Here is a 22,932-nt window from a genome sequence, read left to right as displayed (position 1 = left end):
ACATAACACTGCCATCGCGGCAGAAAATTCTATTGGATGGCACTGTTTTAAAGACTTAGTCGAAATTATCAAAAAAACTGTTAAACAGGTGAAAAAACAAAGAAACTGCCTCTATGTGTTTCTTCGTGTGGCCTCTACTTTCAGATTATGAAGCATGAAAGAAGTAGCACAGGGAAGGCCCGATATAACACATCCTAGAGATCTGGCCCTACCTTCTCCTTCTTCTTTGATGGACTTTGGTTGAGAGACAGCAAAGCACTGCATGGTTTCATACTTCTGATGCGCCTCCTGGTTATCGTGACCTTCCTCTTCTGGATCAGGCAGAGGTTTCACCAACATCCGACAATTGAAAGTGTGGCTGCTCCGCCTGGGAGGTTCACCAGACCAAGATCCCCCGTTCACTGAGCAAGGCAAAAAGGAAGCCCATCATGTCAAGAAACTAGCATCAGACTGGCTTTGGCCAATGGTCAAACGAGGTAGGAGACATATAGTCATTTTACTTTTATATATACTGTTTCTTTCTTTCTTTCTTCTTCTTCTTTTTTTTTTTTTTTTGTATTTTTTAGGGCCTCACCCACGGCATATGGAAGTTCCCAGGCTAGGGGTCGAATCGGAGCTGCAGCTACCAGCCTATACCACGGCCACAGTAATGCTGGATCCCAGCCACATCTGCAACCTACACCACAGCTCGTGGCAACGCCGGATCCTTAACCCACTGAGCGAGGCCCGGGATCAAACGTGCATCCTCATGGGTGCTAGTTAGAGTCGTTTCCACTGAGCCACAACAGGAACTCCTATATATACTGTTCATACTTGTCAAAGTAATTTCATAATCCAAAGGGGAAAAAGTCTTGAGTTAAATGTTTTAACAACTTGGGAAAATTCCTGGGAATTCAGCTGTCCTTTACACGTCTGCCTTTTCACTGTGACTCTTTCCCTTAAAGCTCAGGTGCTGACGGCTCACCAGCCCATCTTACCCATCTAACCAGATCTTCTACACTGCCCAGTACACACTCCCTCCATCGCCTCCCTTACCCAGTGCCCCATGGGTAGCTTTGCACGTGCCACCCTTCCTAAAAGGTCAGGCTGCCTCTTTCTCCTGTTCAAAGGCTCAGATCCTCTAGATACTTAACCAACTACTCTAGACATCCCACCTGTGTCTTCTGACTAATCTTTCTTTCCTAAAACTTTACCAAAGTTTTAGTGTATATTCTGTAACTTGGTTGTTGCAGAATTACTCTATTGTAGTTTTTTTTTTTGGTTTGTTTTTGGTTTTTTTTTTTTTTTTTTTTTGGTCTTTTAGGGCCACACCCAAGGCATATCTCCATATCTTCCCAGGCTAGGGGTTGAATCGGAGCTGTAGCTGCTGGCCTACACCACAGCCACAGCAACGCAGGATCTGAGCCGTGTCTGCAACCTACACCGCAGCTCACCACAACGCCAGATCTTTAACCCACTGAGTGAGGCCAAGGATCGAACCTGCATCCTCATGGATACTAGTCGGATTCATTAACAAAGGGAACGCCTGTTCCTGGGGTTTATCTAGAAAATATTAGGACCAGTAGGACAATGAAAGAGAGGATCAAAAAGTAGCCAGTTATACTTAAGCAAATATACTCTTAGGTGTGGTTGAAAAAAAGAAAAGAAAAAGAAAACACTTAAAAAGGACATTTGGGGGCATTCCCATCATGGCTCAGTGGTTAACAAACCTGACTAGTATCCACTAAGACTTAGGTTTGATCCCTGGCCTTGTTCAGTGGGTTAAGGATCCAGCATTGCTGTGAGCTGTGGTGGAGGTTACAGACGCGGCTGGATCTAGTCTTGCTGTAGCTGTGGTGTACGTCAGCAGCTATAGCTCTGATTTGACACCTAGTCTGGGAACTTCCATATGCTTTAGGTGCAACCCTAAAAAGAAAAAAAAAAAAGGAAAGAAACTCTAGAGAGAAAAAGAGGGTGAAATACACTTCTCAGATGTCTGTATAAACCTAGCTATGTCTTGTGACATTGTTTTAAAGAAGGAACAAGATACATAGCTAGCTTTATACAGACATCTGAGAGGTGTATTTGACCATTAGCATTCTTGAAAGCGTATTTACATAATGGAGATTATGCAGAGTAATCAAAGAAAAAAAGAGTTATTTCTAACTCAGGTTAATAAGTAACTTGAAAGTATAAAAAAGTACAATATAAAGTAAGGCAAAGAGCTCTTTAGATGAGTCAATTAATAAGTATAGGTCCTTTGGAGTTCCCTTGTGGTGCAGCGGAAACGAATCCAACTAGGAGCCATGATGTTGCGGGTTCCATCCCTGGCCTCACTCAGTGGGTTAAGGATCCGGCGTTGCTGTGAGCTGTGGTGCAGGCCAACAGCTGTAGCTCCAATTACACCCCTAGCCTGGGAACCTCCATGTGCTGCGGGTGCGGCCCTAAAAAAAAAAAAAAAAGTATAGGTCCTTTGAGGATGTTACAAAATTTCTGAAGAGATTTGAAAATATTAGTTATTTGAAATAAGAAATCTCATTTTGTTCATTTACTAGAATATGTAATAAAAGAATCTCACACAAGTATGCATATACTTTGTATTATTTGAACCAAGGGTTATCCCATCAGAGAAAAGCTAGCCATGAGAGAACATGAAAGGACCTTTTCCTATTTACTCTGGTAACAGAAAGACCAGCCTAAAAAAAAAACAAACAGTTCTAGAAAAGGAACAAAAATACTTGACTAACTCAGGACTCGACCTTATTCTGTACTAAAATATGCACTTCCTTTTACCCCTGAAGATGTTCTTAGCATCACCAGCTTAAGTGAGAGGGTAAAAAAAGAGCCACTTAGAAAGTGGGAACAGCACTACTCCAGAGCAGCCACCGAGGCCGGCCCACGCTGTGAATCACCCACTTTGAAACCCGGTTCTCGTAATCATGCACACTTTGGGGCAGCACCCCCAAGTCTGGATGAGGAAGGCAGGGAGGGCAGGAAGCCAGCAGAACCTCTGAAATGCCACCTGCAGAGCCACTGAAGAAAGGTCTAAAGCCAAAGAGCCCACTTAGGGCTCCCAGGCTGAGAGTGTTCAAACCTCTGCATGCCACTTGTTCCTTGGCAGTTTATTTTTAGAACATCGTATACACCCACGTAATACTCCTTTCACAAGCAGGACTGAAAATAAGTTGCATCTCAAGCTTCTTGTGACCTTTTACTCCTTAAGTGGTCATGGGGAGAAAGGATAAAATAGGCCGGGCTGGCTCCGGACAGGACAGGGTGGGAGGAGACTGGGCACATTCATTTTTTTTTTAAGTTTTATGGTTGCACCCATGGCATATGGAAGCTCTGGGGCCAGGGACTGAATCTGAGCCACAGCTGCAACCTACACCACAGCTACAACAACAGGTCCTTTAACCCACCGTGCTGGGCTGGGGAGTGAACCCGCACCTCCGCAGAGACCAAGCTGCTGCAGTCAGATTCTTTTTTTTCTCTTTTTTTAAGGGTTGCACCAGTGGTATATGGAAGTTAGCAGCCAACGGTCCAATCAGAGCTGTAGCTGCCAGCCACAGCCAGAGCAACACAGCATCCGAGCTGCATGTACAACCCACACCACAGCTCATGGCAAGGCTGGATCCTTTAACACACTGAGTGAGGCCAGGGATTGAACCTGTGTCCTCATGGGTACCAGCAGAGTTCATTACCATTGAGCCACAATGGGGACTCCTGCAGTCAGGTTCTTAACCCACTGTGCCATGGCAGGAATTCCATGAGCACTTTCTTAAAAACAACCAAACACACTCCATGAAAATACTACCATATGACTACTTTCCATTTGAGTTATTTTCACGTGCTTTATTTTGGCCATACCTGTGCCATGCGGAAGTTCCCAGGCCAGGGATGGAACCCGCACTACAGCCGTGACAATGCCGAATCCTTAACCACTAGGCTGCCAGAGAACTCCTATTTTCATGAACTTTAAATGTAGGGTCAAAACGATCATTTACTCAAGGTCACTATCTAGAAGTGTCCTTTCCTCCCTAAGTTCTAAGTTTAAACATTTAACACAATAAGTATCTCTAAAAAACTACCCAGTTACCCTTAACTCCAGCTGACCTAATATGGGTCTGTTTTAGGCCCTCCAGCTAAGACAATGTGCCCGGGGAGGGGTGGGGGGAGTGGGGAAGAAGAGGTCGAGGAGAGACCCAGCAGACATTTACTCACCTATAGACTTTGGCAGCAGGTTTTTGACAAATTCGGTGTGGTCCCCAACATGCAGGATGCTATATACGCTTTTGTTCATCAGCTCTTCCTGGTTATACCTTAGGTACTGTGTCACATTCTCTGAAACAAACACAACGTTGCCTTCCAGGTTCACTACAAAGAAGAACCCATCAAGGGCCTGAGGGAAAAGGCACAAAATCGTGTTAGAAAGGATGCAGCATAAAGTCACATGCGATTGTTCAGAAGAGAATGATCCCTTTAAGGGAAACATGTAATTCGCGTGTGGAGAGAAGAGATCTCTCGCCTCTCCTAGCATTCAGAAACAACGAGCACATTTTCTCCTGGTGACATCATTCCCTCTTAGTAAGTGGGAGGGAGCCTACATCAGGGTTTCTTGTCACAAATTAAATGACAAACACTCACTCTGTTAATGTCTCAGGAGATAATTACTGCCAAGTGGAAGTGTACAGGCATTTATCTGTATTTTCCAAATGAGACTGATGTACTGCGTAGGGCTGAGAACAACTTGCACATTACTGATCCCATCCAGAATTATGTTTTTGGTACAGATCCTCATGTAATACAATGGGAGGAAGAGGTCATTGATAATTTTCCTTCAGTTTAAGGATAAATGTCAAGAAAAAAAAAATCAGAAAGTCTTACTACCTTTAAAGCTGCTAAGGCTTAAACAAAAAGAACTTAAGATGATGTCAGACCTTTAAGAAACATCAAGGCTTTATCATTTGGTAGAAGCAAGGAAAGGGTCTAGGAAAAGTGTGTCTCTGATGTGACAAACGGATCCTCCTGAGAACCTGGGGCTGAGGTACAGCCAGCACTGTCCTGAGACCACACAGGGACTTGAGCTTTGGGGAAGCTCACTCAGTTTGCCCGGCTGCACGGCCTGTTCTCCAGGTTGGGAAGGTGCAGGTTCCTAAAGCACCTGGATAGCAGTAGCATTTTCCCCCGGGATGGGTGCACAGCCCCACTTTGCTGTCATTCCAAAATCAATTAGGGAAGGAGATGAAGAATCTAGGATCAGAGTTCTCACTGTGGCTCAGTGGAAACGAATCCAACTAGGAACCATTAGGTTGTGGGTTCGATCCCTAGCCTGGCCCAGTGGGTTAGGGATCTGGCGTTTCCGTGAGCTATGGTGAAGGTGGCAGATGCGGCTTGGATCCCGTGTTGCTGTGGCTGTGGTGTAGACCCCAGCTGCAGCTCCTATTCGACCCCTAGCGTGTGAAGCTCCATATGCCGTGGGTGCAACCCTAAATATCAAAAAAAAAAAAAAAGAAAGAATATAGGATCATTTCAGGAAATAAAGAGAACAGTAGGAGATACTGACAGGTTTACTGAGCCTGAAACACACTGCGCCATTCTGATATTTACAATCTGGAAGGAATGTTTACCTTTCCCAACTTACAGAGAAGGAAGAAAGTGGAGACTCAAAGAGGTTAAGCGATTTGCCCAAGCTCTTGCAACCAGCCAGTGGCAGAGCTGCAAAGCAATCCAGGTGGACCTGGCGCCAAAACCAGGCATCAATTCCCAGGCAGCACAGGGTTCTCTGGGATTTTCCCAGCCTGTCTTCCTGACAGGATGCAAAGGCTGGGAGCTCAGGGAGTTTCTCTTAGTCCCTTATCCTTTTCCTTTTTTGATCCTTACTTGCCAGAGCTGTCTTATGCATCAGGTGAGCAATCAGGACTAGAAAAGACTTGACATTGATCAGGCATATCTTGAACCAGAGTCATTCATGAGCCCAGCTTATGCCAGTTTCTTCATGCTTTGTATTTACTACCTTTTTAAAAATTTACTAATTTTTTTTGTTTGTTTTTGTCTTTTTGCCTTTTCTAGGGCCACTCCCAAGGCATATGGAGGTTTCCAGGCTAAGGATCGAATCATAGCTATAGCCTCTGGCCTATACCACGGCCATAGCAATGTGGGATCTGAGCCGCATCTGCGACCTACACCACAGCTCACGGCAACGCCGGATCCTTAACCCACTGAGCGAGGCCAGGGATTGAATCCGTAACCTCATGGTTCCTAGTCGGATTAATTAACCACTGTGCCACAACAGGAACTCCTAAAATTTACTATTTTTTTTTTTTTTTTTGTCTTTTGTTGTTGCTGTTGTTGTTGCTATTTCTTGAGCCGCTCCCGCGGCATATGGAGGTTCCCAGGCTAGGGGTCCAATCGGAGCTATAGCCACCGGCCTACGCCAGCGCCACAGCAACACAGGATCCGAGCCGTGTCTGCGACCTACACCACAGCTCACGGCAACGCCGGATCGTTAACCCACTGAGCAAGGGCAGGGACCAAACCCGCAACCTCATGGTTCCTAGTCGGATTCGTTAACCACTGCGCCAAGACGGGAACTCCAAATTTACTATTTTTAACATGAATGTTACATGTACACACCCATAGAAGAATGTGTTTGGATGGGGCAGAAAGTGTTTACTTTTTCTCTCCATTTTTTCCCCTTAAGTTATTATTTAACAGGCTTCTATTTTTTGAGCTTTCTTTGAATATATTTCATTTTAAATTCTATTTTTACCACAAAATGAAATGCTCTCTCTCAAATTAGAACTGGCCATAAGGTACCAATAAAAAGCTCTTAATATACATATATGTAATATATATATATATATATATATATATATATATATATATGGCCTCATCACTTGGTTTTAAGTTTTTTTAGTTATTCAGGCCCAATATATAAACAATATACAGAGCAACGCAAAACTAAATGTAAACAATCTTCCAGGACAGGTTGGCAGCAACTGCTGTCACCCTGTGTGAGTATATGCACGACCGGGTGTAGTCTGCTGGTGGTGGGGGGAAGGCCAGAAGGTAAGCCAGTAGATTAGTTATGTACGAAGTGTCCGTTTAAACTCACTGCTTTAAATATACATTCAACAAGGATTTTCATAATGATATTACCTATGGTCCATTTCTGAAAATGCATGTAGCTTCCTACTGCTTTGGACAAAGATGGACTGTGGCATAATATAACTGAAAGATGAAATTATTTAATCTTCCAAAAATTTTTTTTTTAAGCTTACCGTGACATGCTCTAATGAAAAAAAGCTGACACTTGGTTTTGTTGCCTAGCAACCACTATGCTATGATGTAAGCATGAGTGTGCATCTATGCCCAGAACAGCTCAGAGTTTTCTGTTTAAATTATTACATGTAAACAGGGATCAAGGTTTAAATTCAAACCTTAAGTTTCAAGATTCAAAGCATTATCTCTCACACATTTAGCACTAAAGCCCTGCTACACAGGTGCTTGCTCAATGCACTGAATTCTCAGAAGACTATTTTCAAACAGTAAAAATGTTGATTTTATGAGATAAGGTCCATTGACATCTAGCAATCTGATTACTGCAATTAGTGAACTTGTCTCAAAGGGCTTGAGTCATAGTCTTGTGGTTAGGCCAAGCATTTCTTTTTAGAAGGCTCAAAAATCTTCCCAAGAGTTTCTACCCTACTTTAACCTGCTCTTCCCCCTCCCCATAAGGAATAGATACAGACAGATGGGAATTTCCTAATTGTGATAATTTAGATTACCATCATTTTCAAACTAATTTTGTTTGTAGTTCAAACATTTTTTTCACAGGAATTTATCCAGTTCTTCCATCTAATTCTAAATAGTCCACCTAGTTAAACCGTTTCTTAGCTGCTTCTCTGAACCAAGTGCAAAGCAGCACTCGCTGCCCTTCCGCTGCCTTCTTCACTCAGGAAAATCAGGTTAAGTGAGTTTGTGCTTTTTCCCTGAAATTGTAGTTGGATGTTTTCAAGCCAGTAATTCAAATGAAGCCAACAGGGCCAACATGGGGTCATTTAAAGTCATTTGGCCACAGCAGGGTCAGCCCCAAGCAATGAATTTTGTCATTTCTAAATATAAAGACTGGGACAGACAATCTTTACATTTTTTTTTCTGTGTCCCCTGCCCCCTCCCCAAAATATGGGAGATTTTCACAGAATTAGATTTTCCAAAAATAAAAATCATTTTCTGTACCATCTGAGGAAAAGGGGCAATAATTGGTTCTCTTTGCTTTAAAAATCCTAATTTCTTATATATGTGCGGCTGCTGCAAGTTAAGTAACTCTACAATGGCAATGCTGCAGAGCTTCTGGCCAGGCAGTAATTTTCAATCTCATCATATCATCAGCAGAGCAAATTAGCCTGAGAACTGACATAATTTATGTCTCAGGGCTCCTCTGCTTCTTGTTATAAATTCACTGACATTTTTTCCCTCATCTTACCATAGCCTACATGTTGAATTTTAATTTTGGAAGAGGTACAGGAAAGGATTTGATGCTTAATACTGTACTGGTTAATAAAATAAGAAAGCGGGGCCTGACAAATTTTAGATAGTAAAATCTGGTCGTGAAACTTCCTCAAGTTAATAAAGAACAGGCTATTAAGACCAACCAAACCATCACACTAGGGATGCTTATCTTAAAAGTTCTGCCTATTACTTCAACTGTCACCTTCATGAAGCAAACTAGTTTGAAGTGGCATAAATAAAAAGCATAAACCTCTGTGTGGTCTTCAAATCTTAGTCTGTATATGTAGGCATGTATATATATGCATATATAAAATCTAAGCATTCTGGGAACATCTCAAACCACAGTATATTATCAGAGTTTAATGGGACTTGTGAGTGTGGTTTTCCAAAATGAATGCTCAACTGTCAGCTAAAGCCTGTCAAATTTATATTCTAATCTAGTTAATTTAATTCTACATTATTGATATGAAATGCATAAAAGCTGGAATCTGGAGTCAAAATTCAGATCCATATTGGTAAGCTCAGAAGGTCAGCAGTACGTCAATCTCAAGAGTGAAAATTAAGTGTGGATTATTCTTGAATTATATTCGCTTAGAAACGAAATGTCACAACGTGAAGACATCATCACGGTAAAACAGAACCAAGATGAGGGTGGGCACCTCAAGCATCATAGGCCCCAGCGCGTCCTTGTCGATGACCCCCTGCCCCGTAGATGACACGTCTGACTTCTGCACTTCATCGATGTTGGCAGCTGCTGCTTTCTCTGCAACAAACACAAGTGTGAATTAAATGGCAGCACTATTCCAAGGACAGAGTGACACAGAAACATATTTATTGTAATGATTTAAAAAGTCTCCAGTGGGACAAGATAACGGCTATAAAAGAGTTGGGCACATCCCGCCAAAAGCACTGGCAGCAGGAGCCAGAGAACATTAACGTTTCACTGCAGAATCCGTGGCTCAGAGGCCCTCTCAGGCCACTGCTAAAGTGGTTTAGTGGTTTCATGCCAGTTCTTGACAAGCGTTCTTTCTAGACTGCAAAATTGCTATATCTTGCAGCACAATCAGGCTGGAGATTCCTCAGGCTGGGGAAAGGGAGGGCCTGTTGTCCAGGATTCGGTAGCATCATCAGAGGTACATTTGAAGAGGAATAAAAATGAGTCTTGCCTGAAGCGGCTGCTCCCACGTGATGCTCTATAACGGCTGCCTTGGGCTCTGGTATTGTCTCCCCTCTTGTCACATTCACATTTAAAGTCATCAGAAAGATTGACCCCTGTCTTGTTGAAGGTGCTTAATGATCTAAGGCAGAGAGAAGCAGCACCCCATCAAGCAGCCAGGAGAACTTCAATGGCTGCCCTTTTATCCAGCATGGAGGTGCGTGATCCCCGCTCCTGGACTAAAGCGTACAAGGCAGCTTTCAGGCCCACCATGCCCAGGGAGACATTTCGTCATGGAAGAAACAGATGCACAGTCATCAATACATATGTAAACTAGCTATTTCCAGAACAGCAAAAAAAAAAAAAAAAAAAAAAAAAAATTTTAAAGCGTAACAGATACATCCTAACGATTTGCTAAAAAACAACACAAAATGATGTGCCAATTATTTGACCTGAATAAATTATATCCTTGTTTACACTGCATGGTATCATCGTAATTAAATGCAAATAAAGAAAACTGTAAATCAATTTAGCACTCAGAATCAACCTGCTTCTAAGAACTTAGCAAATTCTGCTTCTTTTTAAAGTTTACTTTTATTTTATTTTACTTTTGCTTTTTGGGCTGCACACACAGCATACAGAAGTTCCCAGGCTAGGGATCGAATTGGAGCTGTAGCTGCTGGCCTACACTACAGCCACAGCAATAAGGGATCAGAGCTGCATCTGTGACCTACACCATAGCTCATGGCAACACCGAATCCTTAACCCACTGAGCAAGGCCACGGATTGAACCTGTGTCCTCATGGATGCTAGTCAGATTCGTTTCTGATGAGCCATGACAGGAACTCCTCCCTGCTGCTTCTTTTTTTTTTTTTTTTTTTTTTGTCTTTTCTAGGGCTGCTCCCTTGGCATATGGGGGTTCCCAGGCTAGGGGTCTAATCGGAGCTGTAGCCACCGACCTACGCCACAGCCACAGCAACTCAGGATCCAAGCCGTGTCTGCAACCTACACCACAGCTCATGGCAATGCCAGATCCTTAACCCCCTGAGCAAGGCCAGGGATCGAACCTGCAACCTCATGGTTCCTAGGCAGATTCGTTAACCACTGAGCCACAACAGGAACTCCCCTGCTTCTTTTTGCAACAAAAAATTTTACACAGTATTTTGAAAACCTGTAAAGCTTAATCTGTACCTAGGAACCTACAAAGGAATTAAGAATTACGCAGGGCCTCCAAGTCTTGCTGCTCCTAGACAGAGAGCTTCCTCATGCATATTTATCAGTGGAAAAGGAAAAAAGGGAGTTCCCCTCATAGCGCAGCGGAAATGAATCTGACTAGGAACCATGAGGTTGTGGGTTTGATCCCTGGCCTCACCCAGTGGGTTAAGTATCGGGTGTTGCCGTGAGCTGTGGTGTAGGTCACAGTCGCAGCTCGGATCTGGTGTTGCTGCGGCTGTGGCGTAGGCTGGTGGCTACAGCTCTGATTCGACCTGTAGCTTGGGAACCTCCTATGCTTTGGGTGGGGCCCTAAAAAAGCAAAACAAACAAAAAAAGGGGAAAAAGGCTCATGGAGTTCAAGTCTAAGCTCAGTCACTCAGTAGACTGTGAGCTGGAGCGTGCCACTTCAGCTCTTTAAGGCCTTAGTATCTGCCTTCGTGCATCGCACAGTGTGACAGGAGTAAATGGGATGATATGTAAAGCACTTTAAAAACTATAAAGTAGTTTACACATGTGACTCACTAACAGCATATCTGTCCCATGAGCTCTCCCTCACTGAGTTCTAAATGCGGAGCTGAGAAGCGGAGAGTATCTGTTTTCTTAATCCCTCTGCTGCATTCCTGATTCACCTGCTTAGATCTGAAGAGTGGTGACCAGCTATAAACAGAGATCTGACTTGTCTGGCAGCTCTTACAACTCAGCATGTGAGGACCTGTGTGGGCTCACTTCGTTTCTTTTCTCGCTGCCCCCCATCCCCCATCCCTTGCCCCACCTGCTGTCGTGGTCTGAGCTCAACTCCTTGGCCAGTCTGAACCAAGGCAGGAAATATCTCAGGCTCTCCAGACAATTACTGCGTATGATCCCATCCGGGTTCCTCCCCATTTTCCTAGAATCTTTTTTCCTCCCCATTTTCCTAGAATCTTTTTCACTATTTATCTAAACCCCAAATAAATACATATCAGGGTATATGTTTTTCCCTGCCTTTGCCCGTTCATTCTGTAAGGCTGGAGATTTCTCACCAGTTTCTGCTCACTTTCCTGCCCACCATTCCAGGGACAGTACTGGTACCTCATCCACGTTCTCCTCAAATTTAACAGCCAGGTACTTGGCTGGGTCCTTGCAGGCTGTGGGCCTAAGGATTCCTGAGTTTTGTTACCACAGAATCAATCCTAAGAGCCATATACCAGTTATTATAAATGCATGTGTTCCGCTGCCTTCTTACTCAGTTCCTCTTGCTTTCAAGGCTGTGGCAGAGTCAGGGTGGAGGAGCAACGCGGGCTAACACCCTGTAATCTTAGGACTTCTCAGCTTTCCCTTAGCCTCCTGACTGGTCACCAGGGCACCACGTTCCCACCAGCATCTTCGGTGGCAGCAGTGACTCTCAGAGTGGGATGGTGAGCCCGAGAAGTCCTCCTGGGAGAGGGTCTCTTAGATTCAGCAGATTCTAAGGTCCTCTTTGCACGAGATTCTGCTACATGGCTTTGGAAGGTACGGTGTTCTCCCCTCATCCCGCAGTGAGACTCGCAGCCCAGGAGATGGTACACCATCTCCACCAGGGTTTCACAAGGGGGCGGGGCATGTCTGTATCCTCATGGTGAGCACTGTCCCTTGTCACAGAAGGTTTCACTAGATACCTGCTGGCTGACCGGCAAGATGAGGCCCACTGCTGGCACTGGCTCCAGGGGCAGAAGCAGATGCGCAGGGACTGAAATATGGGGAGAGGGTCTCCTGAGGAGAACCTGTCTTATATGATGGACCATCTTATCCTGCCTTGGTCAGCAGATGTTGAGGCAGCTCATGTTCTTGAAGATCCTCAGTTCTCCGATCCTTCCACTGTTACATTAGGTGGTTTTAGTCTTCTTAGAGAATGGACGTTATTTGGATTCAGGTGAAGGAGAGTGAGGCAGGAGGCAAGAGCTGCTCATCACAGAGGCAGCTCCACACCTACTGCTGCTTACTAGAAACCATCGCACTATTTGTCACAGGAGATTCTGATATTACGATAGCTATAAATTATTACTTTCTATGGTGTCTATATTAAAGCCTCGTTTTAGGACGAAATAAATTCCAAGTAATAATGTTTGTGATAATCCACTTCTGAGTCCTTTCTTTAAAAAAATGGAAACGCAGTTGATTTGCAATATTACATTAGTATCAGGTGTACAACATAGTGACAAGATATTTTTATAGATGATACTCCACTTAAAATTATAAAATATTGGACACACTCCCTGAGCTATATATTACATCCTTGTGTCTTATTTATATCTCCCAAGTCTTTTAAAGACATTCAATATGCTTTGTGAGAAGTTTACATTTTGAGGATCTGATTATAATTCTGAAGAACCAAAAGTTTCCTACATTCATTCATCAATATTTTGTGAGTTTAAAAAATTCAGACCTGGAAAACTCAATCATGCAGGTTCCTAAACACTGCTAACTTTTGGGCTGGAGTATTCTAAATAAACCAGCGATGTGGAATTTTTGGCTTTTATCAGAAAACATGTAGAATGAGATTATATCTGCACAGCATTTTCTTTCATTTTTAAGAATCTAAGGATCAGATGAAATTTAGCGTAAGGGCCTGAAATTTCATGTAAGAGATGATTTCGAGCAGATAAAATGTGTTTGGACTCTACTGGAAAGCCTGGATAAAAATAATCATCCAGAAAATTTCACTGTAATAATGAAACGTAATTTTTTTCCCCTCTTTCTAACATCCAATTGATAAATCTTTAAAAGGAGGCATAGGGAGGTTCCCAGGCTAAGGGTCGAATCAGAGCTACAGCTGCTGGCCTATACCACAGCCACAGCAATGCCAGATCCAAGTCAAGTCTGCAACCTACACCACAGCTCATGGCAATGCCAGATCCCCAACCCACAGAGTGAGGCCACGGATTGAACCCCCATCCTCATGGATACTAGTTGGTTTCATTACTGCTGAGCCACAATGGGAACTCCCTCAAGAGAACTTTTATTTATTTTATTTTATTATTATTATTTTTTTAGGGCTGCATCCGAGGCATATGGAGCTTCCAGGTTAGGGATCCAATCAGAACTACAACTGCTGGCCTACCCCACAGGCACATCAGATCAGAGCCGAGTCTTCGACCTACACCACAGCTCACGGCAACGCCAGATCCTTAACCCACTCACTAAGTGAGGCCAGGGATCAAATCTGCAACCTCATGGCTCCTGGCTGGATTCGTTTCCACTGTGCCACAAAGGGAACTCCAAGAGAACTTTTCATTGAGGACCGTTCACGGCTATTCCCACTAAATGTTTGGATATATGCATTTTTCCACTAATGTGCCATCTATTATCTGATTCTGTACTAGATTTGTGCTTTATTTCTCAATATTAAAAAAAATCCATAATATGAAGTGACAGAAAATACCCAGAAACATGGCTTTACTAAAGTAATTGGAATCTAAATTAAACTGGCCACAAATTCATATTATTTGGGTACTTTTCATAGAATAATTACTACCTCTGTACAATGTTCTTCTGGGCTTTGAAATTAAATAGGAGAAAGAAAAGGACTCCTTTGAGATACACTGTTATGTTAACTGGACATATATTGGTATCTTGATGGAGCATTTCAGTAATGAGTATGCTATTTTTATGTCCTGGATATAAATAAGCTTAAATCCTTAGATATATTTATACTTCTGTAAGAACAGCATTGCTATACTCAAACATACTATTTAATATTTTTAAAATCAGGCAGTTTTCTCAGTGGTCACAAATTATATTTACTTTTCTATATTTTGCATCCATTAACCATAAAAATACATTCTGTTACCAAAATATCCTTCAGTAAACTCAAAAGAAGAAAGATCATCCCAGAATTTCATGTGATCAAAACCTCATAAAATCTCATTGTTACAGATGGAACTCTTAAATGGAAAAAACAGAGAAAAATTTAATTTTCAGAGCCCATAAAAAAGATTTCTCCTCCATGCCCTGTCTTCTATTTCTTCCTGCTGCACTTGGATCATTAACGTTATCCTTTTAATTCTATTTATCTATTTATTGGACATGGTGTGCAGCGGCTTGATGTGAGATCTCAGTTCCCATACCAGGGCTTGAATCCGGACTGTAGAGGTGAAGGCACTGAATCCTAACCACTAGACCACCTAAAGTCATTCTTTTTTTTTGTTATTTATTTTATTTTATTTATAATGATTTTAATTTTTTCCATTATAGCTGATTTACAGTGTTCTGTCAGTTTTCTACTGTACAGCAAGGTGACCCAGTCACACATACATATATACCTTCTTTTTTCTCACATTATCATACTCCACCACAAGTGACCAGCCAGTGCTATACTGCAGGATCTCATTGCTTATCCATTCCAAAGGCTACAGTTTGCATCTATTAACCTAAAAATCCCAGTCCCCCCCCCCCCCCGCCCCGACCTTGGCAACCACAAGTCTGTTCTCCAAGTCCATGATTTTCGTTTCTGTGTGGAAAGGTTCATTTGTGCCATATATTAGATTCCAGATATGTGATATCATACAGTATTTGTCTCTCTCTTTCTGACTTACTTCACTTAGCATGAGAGTCTCTAGTTCCATCCATGTTGCTGCTAAAGTTATTCTTTTCAGACAAAGAATATGACTTAAGAGATTAACAATGAAAACGATAATTCTATCTTTCTCTTCTTCACTCCCGAAAAGACAAAAGTACTATAAAATAGCTCAGGTCTTTATGACAGCCTGGCTTTAAAAATGCATAGCTCTGATTGGGAGACTGTCCGGGGACCTCTGTCATCGCTCTCCCAGAGTCCCCTCCCTCCTGGGTGGCTGCTCCAAGAGCAAACCCATCCGGTTCCCTCCCCCATTTGCCCGCACTCTAGAAATCCAATACCAATTAATTAGATTTCCAGTTTCAGAGCAAAGAACAAAACCCTATCTCTTCAGGGACCATGTTAAGATGAGTCATACCGCAAGCTGGGGGAAAATCATTAATGTTCTATTCCATATGCTTTTCTTTATAAGTAATTACTATTCCTGTTTTCTCTCAGAACAGAAGGAAAGGTGAATAGGGAAGCATTTGATCTCTAGATATTTAAGTAGTTTAAAAATACAAAGAAAAAGTAAAACATAAGTTTCTTGGTGAGAACAGAAGCAAATCAGAAACTGTGATTCTAGCAAAAAATTTCTCCCTTCTTTAAAAGTGTAATTAGCCATTTTTGGAGTTCCCATTGTGGCTCAGTGGTAATGAACTCGACTACTATCCATGAGGATGCAGGTTCGGTCCCTGATCCTGTTCAGTGGGTTAAGGATCCATGTTGCCATGAGTTGTGGTGTATGTTGCAGACATGGCTCAGATCCGGCATTGCTGAGGCTGTGGTGTAGGCTGGCAGCTGCAGCTCCGATTCACCCCCTAGCCTGGAAATTTCCATATGCTGCGGGCATGGCCTTAAAAACAAACAAACAAACAAAAATATAATTAGTTATATTTAAATGATGAATTTTTTTAAGACATGTTCTTAAAAAACATCATTTATTGACTTTTGATAACTTAGAGGATCTCATACTATTAGAAGGTCTTGTTTATTTGTTTATTAGACAACTGAACTGAGAACATACATTCAGAGGTCCTTTCCACAAAACATGACGGGGACAGAGTCCTAGCTCCTCACAGGGATGGCAGTCATGGCTCGGGGGACAGCCACATAATTGTTCCAATTGCAGCAGCACCACTGGTGACTTAAAAACCTAAGTGCTGTTTTGTTTAATGTTTGTCCATCAGAGGGACGGTGGTGGTGGGGAAATATGGCCATTATTAAAGAGGTTTATACTCTTTCTTTTCTTCCTTTTTAAAAAATCATCCGAAGAGGCCATGGAAAATTTGTAGAAATTATTGTTAAAAAGTCAGAATTTAAACAAATGTCAATCACTCATTCTGCAAAAATACGTCGACTGAAAGATCACCACCAAGGTGTTTAGTTTTACACCCATATAAAGAAAAGACATGAACAGTGCCCATGTCTAGACCTCCCGGTTGTGTAACAAGTAAGAGTTTACAAGCTGTTTCGAGGTTTGGTCAAGCATGAGGATATTGCTTTTACTGAAGCAGTATTATTTACAGTATTAGAATCTTTGACTAAAACAGAACCTGATAATTTATGCAGGTTTTAGAATTAATTCCACCACTCCAAAAGGAGTAAAACCACTCACCCAGATACCTATCAATTTTTCAGCAGACTGACGTCAAACACAAGTCTAATCACCTTCACAACAAATTTTAAGACTCCAGTGGGAATACACGCATGATTTCCATCTTTTCCTGCATTTAGGAGCTGGATGTGACTGTCAAACCCAGCAGCACTGGGACCCTCTCAGAGCAAAGAAGTCATTGAGACAATGACAGGCTGTTTCTGGCCAAGCACTATAGATAAAATATTACAGGAAAAGTTCTGTAGCATCTCAAAGGTTCTAGAAGGTAAAACCAGAGAATTATACATCTGCACCCAACTAAAATTAGAAAAGCTGCCATCTGGCTCTGTGAAGCCAGCAGCACATTCTTATTCATTAGGAAGCATTCTGCTAACATAAAAACACAAGGCCCTTCCTGTGCTCTCCAAATGTGTTTATCTTTTCAACATTAATGCACTATATATCATCAGGCTGCTGAAATCTCCTGCCGTGCATATTAAAAACACGCAGCTGCATTTTCTTGGGTAGTGGGAGGGACCTCGGCTCCAAGTTGCCTCTCTTTCTGACTTCGAGCTTCGAGTTAACACATCATGGTTTCCCTTCAGCATGAAACAACAGCAAAAATGAACCTGCCCCCAGCAAAACCCTCTTCCTCTCTGCTTCAGAGAAAGCAACCGGCTTGGTTTCATTTTCATCAATGGTAAGGCATGATTTCTTACATAGAATCCACCAGCATGCCACAAGCTTGAAACATGCAGACCCTACTTTTAAAGTTAATGTGTTACATGCATCAAGAGGGAAAACAGTAACCAGAAAAGATTCTGGGTATAATGGGTAGAAGATGCTCTAGCTTGTCCCTGAACCTGCTAGGACCAATGCACCATTTTATTCAGTGCCCCACTTCACAGTTACCTATCCACACTCAATGCACTGACAGGTAAAACACACAGTGGATAATCAAGTGTAGTCAGCAAGGCCAGTATAGAACAATTTGTCCAAAATCTCTCTCTTTTACATAATTTAACTATGTCTATGATGTAGGAGCTTAAATTTAAAGACAGACGAGAGAAGGAAGGAAGAAAAGTCAGACACACAGTAAACCACATCAGCAGTAAAAGGAATCTTGTTTAAATCTGTGGAAATATGGCTTCAGAAATACTGCAAGTTAATCAACTGCAAGGCCACAGGCCCACGTCATTAAACCAAGGCCGCCAGGGCTCCTTCATTCTCCAGCATGAGAATGGCAGTCTCTGCCTGCATCTTCTCCAGCAATGGAGTATTAAGAGATGAAGGCAAAACAGAACATGAGAACTGCTTATTCAGAGTTAAATCTAATACATCGGGCACTGCTAGCTAAGGCTTTAGGAATTATCTGAATAAGGAAATGGAGGCATCATAATTTGTTTAGAAGGCTGACAGGTGAGACTGAGACGACATGAAGGGAGAAAAAAAATTAGAAGGCATAAAAGAAATGAGAAGTGAGGGGGGGTTCAAATTCAGGACTAAGGATATTTAAGGGCAGCCACCCCCAAAAAGACCAAACTATAAAAATGCTCTATTTCTCTCCAACAATCATGTTAACTCAAGCAACGCCAGCAAGACTACGCTACAGGAGCATATAAAGTTTCTAATGAATACGTTAAAATATGGAAATTACATGAAACATTGTTTCTAAAATCCTTAAAGACTTTGGTCTAGATAGCATAAATATTTTATCTTGCAAATCATTATTGTTTATTAGCACAGCAAAACATCTCCTAACAATCCTATCTTACACCCTAGAAAGATCTATTACTTCCCTGAAGGCATAATTCTGTTTGAAGATTTCAAGTATTTTCTCCACCTGCTTCATTTGCGCAGATGCCCTTCTACCCATTCTCTTGAAGACCGCATCACTGTTCCAGAAGCTCACAACCATCAAGCTAAGCCCCTCTCGTTGCTGCAAAGTCCGGTGCCTCTCTCCCCCTAGTCATGTTCCCAAGTGTTGGGAGATGACCAATGTGTCCCTTTTATAGCATGGCTGGCTCCTTGGCTACACCGGCTGGCACCTAGTAGGGGCTCAATACTGTGTTACACCTGGAGCTGAAAATCAGGATATACGGAATCTAAAATTCATAAATGCCTCTTCAGAGGGATCTGTTCTGAAGAACTTCACTGCGTACCTAACATACTGGAGGTTTATTCTCAGACTGATTTTTGTAGTCTATTAAAGTAGAAAAGGGATGAGAGATGGAGGGAGTGGGATGGATGGGGAGTTTGGGGGCAGTAGATGCAAACTACTACATTTAGAATGGATAAGCAATGAGGTCCTGCTGTACAGCACAGGGAACTATATCCACTCACTTGTGACAGAGTGTGATAGGAGATAATATGAGAAAAACAATCTTTAGCAGAAATTGACAGAACAAAGTAAATCAATTATAATAAAAAAAGAAAATCTGAATAAAATATAGACATTAGTTAATAATAATAATGTATCAATATTGGTCCCTGAAATGTGACAAATGTGCTACTGTAGTCATGTTAAGATGTGGATGGGGGAGTTCCTGTTGTGGCGCAGTGGTTAACGAATCCGACTAGGAACCATGAGGTTGCGGGTTCGGTCCCTGCCCTTGCTCAGTGGGTTAAGGATCCGGCGTTGCTGTGAGCTGTGGTGTAGGCCGGTGGCTACAGCTCCGATTGGACCCCTAGCCTGGGAACCTCCATATGCCGCGGGAGCGGCCCAAGAAATAGCAACAACAACAACAAAGACAAAAAAAGACCAAAAAAAAAAAAAAAAAAAAAAAAAAAAGATGTGGATGGGGAGACCAGGGAAGGATATATGGGAACTCTCTGTGCTATTTTCGCTACTTTTCTGAAAGTTTAAAACTATTCTAAAATAAGACTTTTATTTGAAAGAAAAGAAAAGAACAGAAAAGGGATGAGAGAGAAGGTCAGAGCATATGTGCCAAGGGCATCAGGAAAGTTCCCACGGTGGTTAGGAGGGACCACTCCTGGGAAGAAAGGTCACCCATACTCCTTCTACACCTGAGAGATGAAGAGAAACAAAAATAGACCAACTCTATTCAATTAGGTATCATTCAGGAAGCTACAACTGCTCAAAAAAAAAAAAAAAAGGTTGTTTGGGTATCAGGGGAGTTTTTATCTAACTCTGGGAATTTTCCAGTCACTCTCAGCTCTTCAGAAATTATAAACAGATCCAGGTAGATTTCTACAAACCACCCATCTGCCCAGGGACCCAGGCTGCTTCATCAGATTTCTTGTTCTTCCCACCAGTGGGCTGGGGCAGCCCCAGCCTCCAAGGGGAAGGTCAGGGCCTGAGCATGGTCTGGAAAGCAAGCTGGGCAGAAGAGGGCCGAAATCCCTGGAGATGCTGATGTTATGCAACTCTGGACACCGGGTGACTACCAGGAGGCTTCCCACCATGAAAGCGGCCAACAAAGGCTCGGGGTAGAAAGGGGTGGGCGGGGCGGGGGGGGGGGCAGAAACGGAGGGCCGGTCCCTCGGCCTTCCCTGATCCGTCCTGGCTGCCTCCACCCCTCGGAGCCACTGGCAAGCCTCCCTTTACCTCAGTGGGAGACATCACAGAGACCCCGGCCCCTCCTCTGCCCCCTGTGCCCCACCCCCACCAGGCCTCTTGCTCCAATTGGCTTTATGGTCCGTGTGTCCCACCTGCTGGCTTTCTCTCTCCCATCTGGACAGGTTTTCCTTCCAGTTTTTCTCTGCAGACGCAGACCTGACACCTGTGCCTCATGAAGAGACAGAACAGCTAGATGTACAGACACACCTCTCCTCCCCTGTGATCCCAAAAACCCCACAGGGAGGCCGCAGTTCCCAGCCTTTCTGCCTCCTAAATCCAGTCCCGGCAGCTCACGTGCGCCTCTGCCAGAGCAATCACAGGAGGACCCCCGGGCAGGCGTTTTAACAAAAAAGCAGGTGTTCCCAACTGAAAGCACCCAGTGCAAGAAGCTGATAACAGAACTTGGAATCATCTAATTTGGAGACCCGAGACATTAAATTATGTTAAATCACATCCTTGCAGTAGAGACAGCATAGCGAGGGTAACAATTCAAGAACTCAGCACAAACCTATGTAGTACCGCAGTGTTGGCCAAGCTCGGAAGGCGACTGAGCGGAGGCATACACTCAAGGGGTCAAAGCAACCAGGATTCACCAGAACAAAGGCGGGGACTGCAAGGTGAGTGCAGCGTCCCAGGGGAGCCCTCTCCGTGGGCAGGGAATAGGCTCAGGGCACCCAGGGCTTACTCCCAAGGTCACAGGGCACACGACACAGCTCCAGAAAACCTCACCATCTTCAACCACTAAACCTCCTAGAGGCAAAAATCTCTAAAAAAACAAGGTTCTGTCTAGATCAACACAGCAGGTTTACTACTAAGACATAAAACCTAGGTAGTTCCCATGTGCATTTTTGGGAAGAAAAGAAGTGACTATTAAGGCAGTAGGTAGGGTCAAGTCCATTTCAGGTGCTCTGAATAATTACTACATGCAAAGTTCATCATTTCCAGTGACCCTAAAGTCATCATTCTTGATTGTTTTTCATTAGTTTTTCTCTGTGGGTTTATGCTTTGCCTGGTTCAGAAAAGACTTTTTTAGTATTTCTGTCCTTTAACCAATTAGGAACTATGTATGAGGCTACCTAATAGTTAAAAACACACACAACACAAATATGAACCTTAAAAATTTTATAAACTTATTCCAGAGCCACTGTGCTTGTGGAAAGGTACCCATGTTTATTCTCCAGGGCTTCAGGAAGAAAAGGCAGTGAGAGAAGTGTACAATCCCAGGTCTGAGAAGAGCTTACCTGTCAGAAGGTCTATGTTCTCCAAAACAGATTTTTTTGTGGGAAAAACTACACCAAGTATCATTTTTATATAACACACAAACAGAAGTTTAATCTATTTTATTCAAATACTTGAAACAGTTTTGGAGTTCCCATCATGGCGCAGAGGAAACAAATCCAAGACTAGGAACCATGAGGTTGCAGGTTCGATCCCTGGCTTCACTCAGTGGGTTAAGGATCCCACATTGCTGTGAGCTGTGGTGTAGGTTGCAGATGTGGCTCAGATCCCTCATTGCTGTAGCTGTGGTGTAGGCCGGCAGCTATAGCTCTGATTAGACCCCTAAACCCTGGGAACCTCCATGTGCCGTGGGTGTGGCCCTGAAAAGACAAAACAAAACAAAAAAAACCAAACACTTGAAACAGTTTTGAACTCACATTTTTACGTATCAAAGTGTGGGTACCCCTTGCTAATCTCAAAATGGTCCTGGTCTTTATGAACTTGGACTCCAGCACCAGTGCAGTGCTCGGTGCCGGCCAGGTGGAGTGAAGGCTGGAGCTGTTATGAAGGATTCATCCTCTGCACTAAGATCACCAGGGCCCTCTTACAGGGAAGAGCTGTCACCTGAGGATGGCATCTTCAATTGGCAAGATCACATCTGAAGTCAAAGAAGGATCTGACTTTCTTTGAAGGGCCAAATACATACCACTACAGAATTTTTTAACGTAAGGTTTGCCTACACAACAAAGAGAATCCTGATTGTATTTGTGTATTTCTTCTTCTTTTGGCCTGAACAACAGGTTTATTCCTCCCAGTTCTGGAGGCTGGTAAGTCCAAGATCAACAGACTCACCAATTCAGTTCCTGGTGAGAGATTTCCTCCTGGCCTGTAGATGGCTGACTTCTTGCTGTGTCCTCACGGGGCTTTTTCTTTGTGTGCAGGGAGAGAGGGAGAAAAACCTCCTTCTCTTCTTATTAGGCCACTGCTCCCATGGTGAGCACCCCCCACCCTTATGACCCAACCTAATTTACCTCCCAAAGGCCCCATCTCCAAAGACCATTATGTTGGGGGTTAGGGCTTCAATGTGTGAATTTGCGGGGTGGGGG

The 22,932-nt window shown here is 43.1% G+C and overlaps 1 protein-coding gene and 2 long non-coding RNA genes across 29 annotated transcripts in view; 1 reads left to right on the top strand and 2 right to left on the bottom strand.

The window, feature by feature from the left end:
- Positions 1-22,932, bottom strand: part of NCOA2 (nuclear receptor coactivator 2) — a 372,907-nt gene that overhangs the window by 54,997 nt on the left and 294,978 nt on the right. For all 27 annotated transcript variants that reach the window (XM_085020186.1, XM_085020185.1, XM_021088456.2 and 24 more), the window contains 3 exon segments: positions 9,150-9,253; positions 4,201-4,378; positions 213-401 (listed from right to left, as the gene is read on the bottom strand). In XM_085020186.1, the coding sequence (XP_084876312.1) occupies positions 213-401; positions 4,201-4,378; positions 9,150-9,253 (471 nt within the window).
- LOC146403847 (uncharacterized) lies at positions 339-10,174 on the top strand. Its single transcript, XR_014843702.1, has 2 exons — positions 339-476; positions 9,086-10,174. It is a non-coding gene; the product is annotated as an uncharacterized LOC146403847 (long non-coding RNA).
- Positions 10,506-15,262, bottom strand: LOC146403846 (uncharacterized). Its single transcript, XR_014843699.1, has 2 exons — positions 11,134-15,262; positions 10,506-10,591 (listed from the first exon to the last, which is right to left on the bottom strand). It is a non-coding gene; the product is annotated as an uncharacterized LOC146403846 (long non-coding RNA).

Source organism: Sus scrofa, chromosome 4 (assembly GCF_054392235.1).
Source record: "Sus scrofa isolate SSC_HxYL_T2T_F1_AM1 chromosome 4, Sscrofa_HxYL_maternal_Yorkshire_Landrace_v2.0, whole genome shotgun sequence".
Classification (NCBI taxonomy): Eukaryota; Metazoa; Chordata; class Mammalia; order Artiodactyla; family Suidae; genus Sus; species Sus scrofa.
Note: the sequence above shows the minus strand (reverse complement) of the source record. Positions and strands in the feature narration are given on the sequence as shown.